Below are 12,838 nucleotides of genomic sequence, written 5' to 3'. Positions count from 1 at the left end.
TGTTTCATAACATGAGCACTAGAATGGGCTAGTATTGCCCCATGGTTCTTGCTATTAATGTTTGTCTGCCCACCTCCTGAATACTGCTTAGATGGCTTAACCAGCGTCCCTTTGGGAAAAACACTGGGTGGTGTACCTTGGTTTACTTCTAAAGATCTTTGCATACTATAACTGCTTATGCTCATGGGATATTTTTATGGTGACTTTGAAAGGCTTAAATTCAGCATTGTGTTAATTGGGGTATATATATAAATGTATATATAAAAAACTGTAATTAACGGTTGTGTTTGAATGGAAATGTGGTTAGCTGTTTTTCTCATTGTTAAACCCGTGATTTACATTACTGGAGGATGAGGTTTTTTTAACTCACAGACTACATGGTATTTATAGAGAGAAATGTAGTAATTCAGAAACAACAAGAATCTTGATTGAGCAACTTCGATTATACATTTTGTAAATCCATCACATTTTCTTTCCCTGGCAATGAATCACCATGTTGTTTTATTGTTTCATGTTCAATTAGTAGGGCACAATGGGGTGTGGTTTAAGCCCTTAGCTGCGGTATATTTGCCATGTACCACATCCTCCCCAGGTGCCTTATAGAGTATAGAGTACTAACAATTAAACATGCTTTCATATCTAGTGTATACAGTCTGATATACTATATTTACATTCAGGATTCAAACAAATGGGTTTATAATCCTTAGTAACAAAAAATAAGTTCCTTTATGAGGTAAACAATATGCAGAATCATTTGTCTCTGAACCAACAGCTTTATGGGAGTCAGTTTGATTGGCCATCATCCAACAATGCTCAAATAAAAGTATTTTTTTGAGGCTTTGTATTTGAAGGTATTCTGGCAGACCTTCTCATGATTTGGAACCATCCTTCAGGATTCTTATTTAGCATTTTTTTTGTATCTTATAGGATTGGTTCATATAAAAATACAATGACAAGAGCCATCGTATTCACTCTGTTCTGTGTTGATCTAAACTCTCCTCAACATCTGTTGCTCTAATTCTGCCTCTGGATCACATTCAGTTTCGTTTACTCATTTAAAGTCTTTCAGATAATGATCAGATTTGCATTAGTAAATGCCATTATTATCTCCTGTCTAGGGCATTCCAAAATGTAAATGCGTTAGTTTTGTGTGTGTTTTGGTTTTGTGAAGTTAAATTGCTACTTTCAAATATTGTTTTACACAACAAATGAAATGACTAATACGTTGATTGTCACAGATTGAAAATCTGTGGCTCGATTTGTCAGCTGCATCATTTAATTTGGAGTGGATGGTCAGGAATTGGAGCATAATTATAACAATTCTCTCCCCCCAAATATTTGAACACTGCAAATTGAACACAACTGTCTCAGGCACATTTTAATGTCAGCCGTTCCAGCACCGGTTGTCCCTGTTCTGATCAATTAGGATGACACACCAAACTGAACCAAAGTCAACTTCGAACAAACAAAAATGTATTTGAGAGAAAAATACAAAGTCTGTAAGATTGTTGTTTCAAATATTAAATCTATTGAATCCACCATCTGTCTTGTAACACTGTCTCAACTGTCATTGACACTGACCAGGAAAAGACCTTTAAAGGTGATATTAACATAATATAGATTTTTTGTTGCTTTGATAAATTGAAGGTATTGGGAGACAATTTCAACAGTTGAAAGTGGATATATTTTTGGATAGTTACTATGTAACAGGAATTGGGTTGTCTATTTTAAGAGCGTCTGTCGATGTCTGGGGGATTCCAGACTGTTTTTTAGACTGCATTCCTCTGATGTTTTATTGTTTGGTTGCAAACAGGTCCCACCAGGCATACAGTGGTATAAAATCTGTATGTGGAGCCATAAACCACAGAGATTCACAGAACATTATAAGAGAGGGACAGAACAAATTAAAATTTTTTAGGATTCTGTGGGGATAAACTTTCTCTCAATTTAATTTACATTTTTAATTGGACAGTTCTTAACTTGATGTTTTTCACAATGTGTATAACCGAGAAATAAGACAGAAAAACTACACTTTCATACTTAAATATCTTAAAATGGATTATAAGATGGAGTACATGCTGTTTCTTGTCTTTCTGACAACCGTGCCATCTGCTGCCATAATGAACAGGAAGGATCTCATGGAAGCCTTGGTGAGAATTTACCATGCAATAGATTAACAATGAGATATGATGTAAATCATTATTTACTAGTCTGGTTTGAGTTTTAGCCAACTCCTCTCTGTGTTAATTTGTTTTCATGCCAGACATGAACATGGGGATGTACCTATTAAACCTTTTAATGAAAAGAGCATAGCAGTTAAGGTGTTGGCCCTGTATCCGAAATGTTGCTGGTTTGAATTCTCGAATCTCGATCCAACAAAAATCTGTCATTATGCTTTAATCAAGGCACTACACCGTCATTGGTTTTGTAAGTTGCTCTAGATAATAGCATCTTCCAAATGACAAAGATGTCAAATGCAAGGTTAAATAATATGTCAGCCACATCTCCTCAGGTCTACTTAAGGACCTATGGCTACCTGCACCGACCACTGGACAGCGGCATGAATCACGTTCATCAAGCTGAAGAAATCACAGAGGCACTGAAGTATGTAACAGCAAAAACGGTCACACTTTGTAGTATGTTCTCTCCTTTCTTTTGATTTTAGGCTGTATGTCAGCTTGGCTTTCTTACTCAACACACAATTCTACACATTATTTCTCACTAGCGTTTCTTTTACCCATTCAAACTTTAGAATATTTCAGAAGGCAACTAACTTAACCGTGTCAGGAACGCTCAATGAGGCAACAATGTCAATGATGAAACAACCTCGATGTGGTATTCAGGACTCCTTCAGTGACAAATCCCTCAAATATCGAGTCTTAGGTTGGTTATATTATTAATTATCTTGCAGCTTAATTTTTTCATTTAGATTACTTAACAACAACAATGTACCCCAATCATCAAAAAAGGGTAAAGAAAAAGCACATTTAACCAGTGTCCACTCCACAGGTTCTATTTGGCGTAAGAAGAGACTGACCTATCGCATATATAGCTACACCACAGATTTGGGCCTGGCAAAAACACGTGCAGCACTTCAGTCTGCGTTTAGGTACTGGAGTGAGGTGTCACCCCTGACATTCCAGGAGGTTCTGTTTCCAGGAAGAGCAGACATCAAGATCTCATTTCATAAGAAGGACAGATCTTGTCCAGTGCCATTTGACGGGCCAGGTGAGAGTCAGAGCGCTCCCATGAATGAAATGCCTTTTACAGTCACAATGAACAGTTAAAATGTAACACCAAACCAAAATTCTGCTTCAGTTCATAAGTTCAGAAAAGGATCAGGAAATGTTTTAATGGAGGATACGTACCTTCCTATCCATTCCTCATTCTGAAAAGAAACTGTTGTTATCCTTACAAAAAAAGGGTAGACAAAGTATTGACAGTGGGCAAAAATATTCGTACCTTTTATTCAGTGAATTTATCTGAGAAATTCTGTTAGCATAAAACAACAACATTTTCCTATGTTTTTGAGCATGCAATATAGTTCAGTTGTAATTTTCTTTCATAGTCTTTCTTATGCTTATAATAAATGGTGAAAATTGTTTAGGATGTGACTCAATGCTTCTGAATATGATAATATATTTTCATCCGTGTGAATCTTTTAAAATCTTTCATAAGGTGGAGTGTTAGCCCATGCCGACAACCCAGAGTCAGGCATTGTACATTTTGACGAAGACGAGCTGTGGACTGAGGGGAAGTCCTCTGGCCCTAATCTGAGGATTGTAGCAGCCCATGAGATTGGCCATGCCCTTGGCCTGGGTCACTCCCAGTACAGCAATGCTCTGATGGGACCTGTGTACTCTGGTTATCGTGCCGATTTCAAACTACATCCAGATGACATCCGTGGAATCCAAGCTTTGTATGGTGGGGGCTGTATTGTATTTTTTTCTTTATTCCATTAAAACACAGCACGTAATCAGGATACAGAGAATCTATTTAAATGTACATTTAAGTGCGCTACGCTACCTTGTGTATACATGGGGTGAATGAGTATGAGCTGAGAGATTTATCCTATACATTAATTGGCAGTTCATGTTAACATTTAGAGGTTTACATTTGCCTCTACAAGTATACAGATGTTTTCTGAGGGCTACAGCACAGGGAAAGGAGCTGCTCAGGTGGCAAAGCCATACAATAATTCCATAACGAGACTTTGATTTCCTGGCAATATTGTAAATGATAAAGATTCAGGAATGTGCTATGTGTTTTGAACCCTTACCTTTTCCTTTTCTACTTCAGGAAAGCCAACCAATCGTCCCACAGTGTCCAGACATCCTAATGACCCCACCCTAGAGGCAGGTCCCCCAGATCCTTGCAAGGGCACCATGGATGCAATCATGTTAGGTAGTTAGCATAAATGTCTGACCTCAATTCAAACAATGTATCAAACTGCAAAATAGCAAATTGCTTTATTTTGGATAGCAAATCCCTCTTTTTGCGGGGATAAACAGCATTTACAAGGTTTTAAAAAATAAACTGTAATTACAACCCAGGTCCTTTAAGCAAGACATATGTCTTCAGCGGAAAGTATGTGTGGACATTGTCTGACAGCGATGGCTACGACACACCCATCCTGATATCTGTGCTATGGAAGGATCTTCCTGGGAGCCTCAACGCAGCTGTTCACTCTCAGAAAACCAACAAGTCCTACTTCCTGAAAGGTAAACTTAGCTTGGTCCAAAGCCAGGTTCTGCTGACTTGCCAACTCTACTGTCATCCCACGTTTTTTGGCCCACCCTAGGATTTGGGAAAACATCATAGAAACGGGAATTTCTTCCATTATTGTGATTTTCATGTGTCACTGCAATGATGTTTACCCAGGAGACAAAGTGTGGAGATATACAAGATTCAAACTCGACATTGGTTATCCTAGAAGATTGGCAGGCATTCCTTCTAATGTTGATTCAGCCTTGTACTTCCAAAGGAACAGCGGGGTGATATTCTTCAAGGTATTCAAACAAACACCAAACATGGTTATATATAAGCATGTAACTTTCCCTTTAGACCATTTCCAAATGAGTGGGATGATTTGAGAAGTTTAGAAATTACAGAGTGAAAGCACTTTTGCAGTGTTCACCTTTAATTGGCTGTGTTCAGCAGGTGAGAGAAGTTCCTAATTAAGACCTAAATTAACTCCCTTTACCTGGTTCTTTAGATCTTAATTAGCAATTGCACTCATTAGGTGAACACGGCAACATTTCTTTTACTTTGTACTTTTACACCTCTCGATAATAGTTCCCATTTATTGTATCCCTTAGGGTTCTCAATACTGGCAGTGGGATGAAGCTGGGCCAGTGGATGGCAGGACATACCCCAAACCAATCTCACATCTTTTCTCTGGGGTACCATACAACCTGGAGGCTGCCCTCAGTTGGACAAATGGACATATATATGTTTTCAAAGGTAACCAGTACTGGCGCATCAAGAATAACAAAGTTGTTGATAAGGGCTACCCTCTCAAAACTAGTGAAAAATGGATGCAATGTGATGAATAGGCCTTTAGAGGTTAGTGGTGTCTCGCTTGTGCAGGGATATCCAGCGTCCCAGAAGATCTCTGTAATGACAAATCAATTGAAAGATTTATTTTCAGCGCCGTTTACTTCTGTCTAATGATATCACTTAACTTTCTGAAGTGAAACAGCTTTAAGATGTGTAATTATTAAGACAACAGAAAATTTATAAATGTTACTTACAACATCAATTGTTACATACTTACAACATCTTTTGTGCAGGTCATGATAACAGTACGTAAGTCTCTCAACTTACATTTCCTCCCGTTTTACACTGTGCATTAAACTGTATAGATGTACTGTCTTCACAAAAATGGGTATTTGCAAACTGACCGAAGTAAAGCTACTGTTATTTATTTGTTGAATTATTAATGTGTTGTTTGACGATTTACTTTCTGACACCTCAGAAGGATTGTCAATAATTAACATAACAATGCAAGGTGATTTATTCGGTTGTCATTGTCAGACAACAGACTAAATCTTCTTTAAAAACTGTGTATGGTGTCACAGTCTAAGTTCCTGACTCTGAACCACGTGTTCCCCCTGGTGACAGGGGTTTGAACCCCAATTTAGTCTGGGCCCTTCCTCTCTGTCTCCCTCTGCTTATCTTTCTCTCTAGTCTAACTTTCTTACTGTCATGAAAATAGAAAGAAAATTATATCTTTGCAAAAATCATACTACATGGTTGAACACTGAATGTGATAAAAAGCAGGACGTCTTGGTTCATTTGAGAACACACATCTTGATCTTTGACTTTCACAAAGTGAGTTGTTTTGTTGAGAACCGGCCATTATCATGAACACGACAAAAAACAGAGGAAGTGGGACTGAATAAAATTATTTAACTTAAAAAAATCTAAAACTCAATAGGTAAAGCTAAATTGATGGGCTGGAACTACTACATTTGTATTAGACCAGCTTAATCCCCCCAAAAATGTAATACAACAATTTGTCAGACCTGTCTGGTGGATCATAAATAAGATATATTAATATATCTAAAATATATAAATTTCCATACCAACACATAATAAATACACATTCAATTAAAAACTTCTAAAACACAAAACATAAAATACGATCTTTATTTTTAAAAAAATCTTATAAATTTGCTCTCCCTTTACAATTTCTCTTATAATGTTTCTGCTTTTTATCACACAAATCCTTCAACGAGTGTGTTTTAACCAGTACCCATGCACCTGGAGGTGAATGCCAGGCCAGCAAACCATGACTGAACTCACAGATGCCTGACCTACTACAAAGAGTCGCTAGAGCACAACAAGATGAAGGCCTTATCGGCATTCCCCCATCCACCATGGGTGGAATTGAGTGCAGTTCGCCTCACCCTGTGCTGGACCCTAGCATCGTCGGCATGCTGTGAGCAGGATTCAAACAGCTGGCTAGAACAGCGCAGCCGTGTTGTCATGATGACGACTGCGCTGTTCCGGCCACACGCCTGGGGACCGAAACTTCAAAACAAACGAACCTTCCTCGTTCAGCGGTACTTTTCCTTGTCCAAGGACTGACAAACTAAAAGCAAAACGTACAATTCTGGGGGAATCCTCCCCATATCCCTGCCGGGAAGAGTCAATTCGGTTGCAATTGAGGTTTTTAAGAATCCTTTTTATAAACATCTGGGTGCCATCATCTACAAAATGCATAGATTAGGTAAACCCCACTGGAGTGAGGGTTGGATTATATGTCTTTGAAAGTGTTTAAAATACATGAGTAATTGTACACCTGAGAGATACACACCACAAACTATTGGAGGACGTAAACACGACTAAGTCCATTGCGGTTTTCATTGTTGGCAAGGAATGCAGGCCAAGGGAAGCGACCTCCCAGTCTTTAACTCGGTTGTCTGTATGGTTTCCAGCAGAATGTGAGGATTGTGATCTCCAATTCGTTGGTGCAGTAATATGAGAAGTCGGTTTATAATAAAAATCTCATTATACATAGAAAAATGCCCACTTGGAAACAAATTAGAGTATGCTTTGACATCAGACCATTGTTTCCTGAAAAAAGATGAACCCCTTCCAAGCTTAGATAATGCTTTTGATCACAGGAGAGATTTGAGAATGTGTTTGTCCATCGTTTGCTGATTATTTTAAGGCAAAATGGGAGTAGCTGGGGACTGACATTTCTGTTGCAGACAGGCAGAATGGCTCTGGGTACATTCACAACCCATCAGTCAACCTCAGACACTGACTCAGACAATTTAAGCTGATCAAAATACAACAGTATAGATCTTTGGTGACACCTCTCTCATATTACAATAATTATACTGTATTCACTTCCCGCCAATTAGGTTGTGTTCAAAGCAACGCCTGACTCTACATTCCATATAATATGACGGTCAGGGTGACAAGGAAATGAAAGGTCTCTTCTGCATTGTTCCAAACTAATCATTACATTTTCCAGTAAATGAGGAAGAGGAGTAGAGATGGATTGCAGTTGATGTCCAAAAGTCAAACTAGCATGACAGGCCTTCTTTTTCCACTTCCACTAAAAACATCTATTTGCAGGGGATAGTGTGCAGGGATGGTGCCTTCATCCAAGCATTTGAGGGTTGAAGGGTTTAGGAATGGTTGGGGTGGTGGGAGTGAATGGGGTTTCGAGTGGGGATGAGATGGACTTTTGGGATGGGGGGGGGGATAATGGATAAGGGACTACACATTATTTTTGTGTTGTTTTTCATAATACTGATGTCAGTGGAATGCATCTACTAATTGCCAAATTGTCCATGTCATTGTCACCAATCAACTGCAGCAAAAGAACACTGACTACCACTGCCGATTTCTGTATGCTAGCTGTGCCACCAGCATATACAGACAGACGGAAGCAGTCAGCAGTCACTCCTTCTAAAACTGAATAGACATCTTGTACATGTTGTGCAGCAAAAACAACCAAAAATATCCCAACTGGAATTTAGAACATTGTTGGCAGTTACAATAAATCCTGGCGTTTTTAACACACTGTGCACGCTGAATGGAAAAGTGTCCTTCTATTCCCCACAGAGGTTCGTTGACCCCTTTACCACATATATTATGTTTCTCTATGTGTATTTTTCCACTCTCTCTTTTCGTATTTTTTTTCTTCAATGTGCTCATCCTGAAAAGCCCACTATCCATTCTGACGAGTCATTAGACCGCTCCTCAATAAGTACAGTCAGCCTGGAGCCGGGAGGTTTCGGTGGTCTTCCCTCAGACCCGGTAGACCAGTAAGGAGGAGGTCAAGGGCACCATGGAGCCTGTCTCAAACTCTGTAATAGTGTGGTTGAGGGTGCTGTTGCTAACGATGCTGCTGGTGGAGGAGCCGGTACCCGTCTGGCGATCCCGAAGACTCTGGATATAACTCTGGACGGCAAAGTGGAAAGGAAAAGATGATTATGACAATGATCCACCAGGTCCGACGTGGGCAGTTACAGTCGACTGTAGACTTAGTTGTAGCAGATGGTCAGGGGACATAATTATAAATGCATATTTATACACTGCAAACTGACCAGAATTAAGCTCCATAATAGATAATCTTTCAAATAAAACCAACTTCTTAATACTAAGCAAATTGTTTGCTAAATTCAATTAATATATTTTTTGTCTCCAAAAAATCGACACAACAAAATATTTCATATAAAAAATCTATGACACAAAATTAAGTTGTTTTCTATTTGCCAATGCATAAACATAGTTGTATATATTGAATTCATGCCCATTAGGAGGAAAGCAACTCACTGGGGCCAGCACATCTCCAGCATAGCGCTTTAAGATTAGAGGCTTGCGGTTTCGATTGATGCCCTGCAGGGTTGGTTTCTGGGCATCTCTCTGTCTGATACGCATCAGGTTCACCTGCCTTTGTCGTCCACACAACGATACTGGCGGCCATTTCACATAAATTAGCATGGGATACAAAAGTATATAATTGCATTACAGCATATGTACATGTTAAGTTGGAACTAAGCATTAAGTTAGTTTAGCGTCAAAATAAAGTAGTGATGGCAAGGAAGCATTCCATTTATTTCCATGAAAACTCTGTCACTCACCTTCTGTGTGGAACACTCCCTTGGCAGTAAGCATCCATTGCACCAGCATCCCTATCAAGCCCAATAGGGGACACACGCCTGTAATAACCCAGCTGTACCAGCAGAGGGGGTGAGGGGGCACCTGAGACAGGACGCTGTACACGTTGCCAAACAGCAGCATCGTTTCCACATAGTAGTCCACACATGCCGTCACCACGGCGGCTCCTACTGCAGCCGTGGAAAGGACAGTGAACAGTTTCTGCCACAGCAGTGTGAGAGCGGCGCAGACGGTGCTTGTAACCAGGAGTGCGCTGAGCGGTGCCCACAGCGGAGTGAGGATGTGAAACTGCCCGGCGACCAGCATTGCGGCCAGGCAGAGCAGGACCCCAAGCTGTAGGCCAGTAATGACCAGTCCCACTGTCTGTATCAGCATTGTAGCCAGGCCACAGAGCACAGCCACCCCCAACAGGATGCCTGCCTTGGCCTCTGCAGTCAGCTGGGCTTCCAGCACTGGCTCCTTATGGTACACCAGGCAGACTAAAGCAGACCCAAACATGGAGCCAGACAGGAACATGGCCATCTTAATGAAGCGGTATCCTAAAGATAAGATAAAGACCAGAGGAGGGATGTTAAGAGTAACAAGGTGACAACATGAACTATGTGGCATATTGAGGAGGGATTGGACGTTTTCTTTTTTTGGCAAGTCATCAGATTTCTCCCTTCAGTGCATGATTCATGGCACACCAGTTATCTGCAGTAATGTTTACCTCACATGAAACAGCGTCTGCTTAAGACAAACCAAGCGGTTCTATTATGGGACAGCAGCATTCACACATCTGCTGCGTTTAATGGATTTGGACCAGGCCAGGAGACTGCCTGCATCATCCCGCCTGGCTGCCGTCCAACTCGGCCTCGGAGGAATGCACCAGGTGGCCTGTCTGTCTCTCGCTCCTAGCCTGGAGCTTATCTACTACTCCCAGCTGGCAGAGCCCCAACACCAGGTAGGCTTGTGTTTTCTGTCAGGCTTACGGTATAGGTAGGGAAAACCTGTCAACCAACTCAATGTCAGCTGGTGAAATTGAGTTAGTATGGTGAGGTTGAATGATCTACGGGGAGTTAAACAATTATGTGTCTACAGTGTAGGATGTTTTGTGGAAAGGCTGTAATTGAAAAAAGCTGTACATTCTGTAATTATTTATACATTGACATGCCTATCATGTCAATGTATAAGTAATGAACGCTACTACTGTTTTTTATTTACAAGCCAAGAACTTACCGAAAAAGCAGTAGATGAGGCCGAACAAAAGGCATACTGAGCAGATGGTGGACGGGAGGACTTCAAACTTCCTCGCAAACTCCGACTCACATGTATCTTCTTCAGACACGCCAGAAAGTATATATTGATCCACTTCATTCTGACTCACCGCTGCCCCATCCGTGACCAAGAGTGAGCTGGGGTGTGCCATCCTGGCGCAACAGGTTGGGATAAAGACTGGGATTTTATGGGGCAATCAAGTCCATCCGTGTAACCGTTATGTTTTCCTAGTTTAGTCTGCTTTGTCAAGCCAGGATATTCTCACTATTCCACTGAGACCGGTCTTTGCTTTAATTCAATGAAGGTATGTGACGAATGCTCCTTGTTGTTGGAATGCAGGGACTGAGGAAACCGGAAACTTCTGTTAAAAGTGTTTGAATCGAACCATTTCCTGTCTAATACCTGCAACAAGAAAGGGGCATTAAATACAACTAGAGAAAATGATATGATCATGCTGGACATTTCTCTACATACGTAGTATATACATACACTCCACCTCTAAGCAAGATAATAGAGTGTATCAATGCATTTATGTCAAGCAAAATCTGTTTGTACTACACCACCCTATCCCCATGAACCAGAAAAGGAAGCTGAGAACCTCTCTGGGTCATGCATCTATGTCTTCTTGACCCTTTGTTATAATACAGGATGCCGGTCAGGAAACGAGTTTCGGCTTGATACCGACTGAGTCATTGAGCCTCTTTGTTTTTTAACATGTGGTAAAAAGCTCCAATCACAGAACAATGCTAAGCACACAGACATCCTGTTTGAAATTCTTTTTCAAATCTTCAAAAAGTAATTATATTTTCAATTATTTTTTCGAAGTGGCTTTAAAGAATATAGAGGAAAAATAGAACAAAACATTTAAATGAAAATACTGAAAAGAGCTTGACTCACAGCATCTAAACCCCATTTTAAATGTGCACGTGCACCTTGTTGATCACATAGATACTTAATTCTGCACCCAAGGATAAATTAATTTAGCTTTAGTCTGGCTACAGAATGCTCTACATTGAAGGAACTTATCAGCTTTTCAGCCAGATCCCCAGGTAATTGAATTAGGGGCCTATTAGCAGTGTTTATTCAAGATCATGCCCTGTTGTCCTGCTACCTGCTTGTAAGTCACAGAGAAAATACTTTCACAAATCAGGTTACTTCTGCAATGTAAAATATAAAATTTCTGGTTGACAAAAAACGCTTTTGTTAAGAATTAAAACCAAAAGCCAAATTCCAAAAAGACTCTTCTGGTATAGCAAATTCAACTTTAAAGAACTTAAAGATATATAAAGAACTATAAAGAATTGTTTGAATAATAGATGTGATCAAAGACATTAAAGATATATGCCTACTAGAGATTGTGATCACAAGTTCCCAAATACAGATTACGTTAACTGTTTTGAAGGTCTGAAAATCATCTTACCTGAGACATTTCCTTGTCAAAATCTTAGTCCGTGGTAAGAAGGAAAAAGATTGTTACTCATTTGACAAACATGGTGTTTGAGGTTTCTGTTGTGTCTGCTCTGTTCAGGACCTCCTACCTTACATCTTGGGCCGCTAGACTGAGAGCTTTAGACAGTGCAAGAAGTGACCATCTGTCCCATGCTAATTGGGCAAGATCCTAGGTGAGGCAATACCGTTGTTGTCCACATGATGTCTCTACAGTCATATGGAATTAATAACCGAGGGAAAAAAGGATGGTTAAATCCACTGCCAAACATGTTCAGTCATGAGTCATGTCAGGGATGGAATATGGAAGTAAAAAGTGAGTGTTGCATGAAAGGCTTGACATTCTGGATGCTATGAGTCAACAGCAGACCCATACTACACAATGATAAACTTAAATCATGTTGTCCCATGGATATCTCTCAGTGAAAATGGAAATAGACTACCAAGGAATGGATTGTCAGAACTGAGAAAAAAATAACTAAACACATGATTT

At 40.0% G+C, this 12,838-nt stretch overlaps 2 protein-coding genes across 2 annotated transcripts; one reads left to right on the top strand and one right to left on the bottom strand.

Annotated features, from left to right (window-relative positions):
- The first annotated feature begins 1,826 nt into the window (after positions 1 to 1,826).
- LOC105022319 (matrix metalloproteinase-19) lies at positions 1,827 to 5,650 on the top strand. Its single transcript, XM_010890589.3, has 9 exons — positions 1,827 to 2,150; positions 2,513 to 2,604; positions 2,753 to 2,883; positions 3,010 to 3,228; positions 3,679 to 3,924; positions 4,300 to 4,404; positions 4,554 to 4,721; positions 4,882 to 5,009; positions 5,319 to 5,650. The coding sequence occupies exons 1-9, from the start codon at positions 2,055 to 2,057 to the stop codon at positions 5,553 to 5,555; spliced, it is 1,422 nt and encodes a 473-aa protein (XP_010888891.3). The 5' UTR covers positions 1,827 to 2,054; the 3' UTR covers positions 5,556 to 5,650.
- Positions 5,651 to 6,634: 984 nt separating this feature from the next.
- LOC105022320 (transmembrane protein 198-like) lies at positions 6,635 to 12,482 on the bottom strand. Its single transcript, XM_010890590.3, has 5 exons — positions 12,320 to 12,482; positions 10,861 to 11,301; positions 9,606 to 10,181; positions 9,298 to 9,437; positions 6,635 to 8,922 (listed from the first exon to the last, which is right to left on the bottom strand). Exons 2-5 carry the CDS (start codon positions 11,048 to 11,050, stop codon positions 8,770 to 8,772), a joined length of 1,059 nt encoding a protein of 352 aa, XP_010888892.1. The 5' UTR covers positions 11,051 to 11,301; positions 12,320 to 12,482; the 3' UTR covers positions 6,635 to 8,769.
- Positions 12,483 to 12,838: the final 356 nt, after the last annotated feature.

The sequence above is a fragment of the Esox lucius genome, chromosome 12, assembly GCF_011004845.1.
Source record: "Esox lucius isolate fEsoLuc1 chromosome 12, fEsoLuc1.pri, whole genome shotgun sequence".
NCBI lineage: Eukaryota > Metazoa > Chordata > Actinopteri > Esociformes > Esocidae > Esox > Esox lucius.
The sequence above is the reverse complement of the archived record's forward strand: the minus strand, read 5'-3'. Positions and strand labels throughout refer to the sequence as shown.

Excerpts from the sequence above, each read along its gene's own strand:
- LOC105022320 (XM_010890590.3), bottom strand. The coding sequence starts at position 11,050 with ATGGCACACCCCAGCTCACTCTTGGTCACGGATGGGGCAGCGGTGAGT. Across the intron at positions 10,182-10,860 it reads CCTCATCTACTGCTTTTTCG|GATACCGCTTCATTAAGATG; the intron begins GTAAGTTCTTGG and ends TCTTATCTTTAG. Across the intron at positions 9,438-9,605 it reads GGGAGTGTTCCACACAGAAG|TATCGTTGTGTGGACGACAA; the intron begins GTGAGTGACAGA and ends AATGGCCGCCAG.
- LOC105022319 (XM_010890589.3), top strand. The coding sequence starts at position 2,055 with ATGGATTATAAGATGGAGTACATGCTGTTTCTTGTCTTTCTGACAACC. Across the intron at positions 2,605-2,752 it reads GAAATCACAGAGGCACTGAA|AATATTTCAGAAGGCAACTA; the intron begins GTATGTAACAGC and ends TTCAAACTTTAG. Across the intron at positions 4,722-4,881 it reads CAAGTCCTACTTCCTGAAAG|GAGACAAAGTGTGGAGATAT; the intron begins GTAAACTTAGCT and ends ATGTTTACCCAG.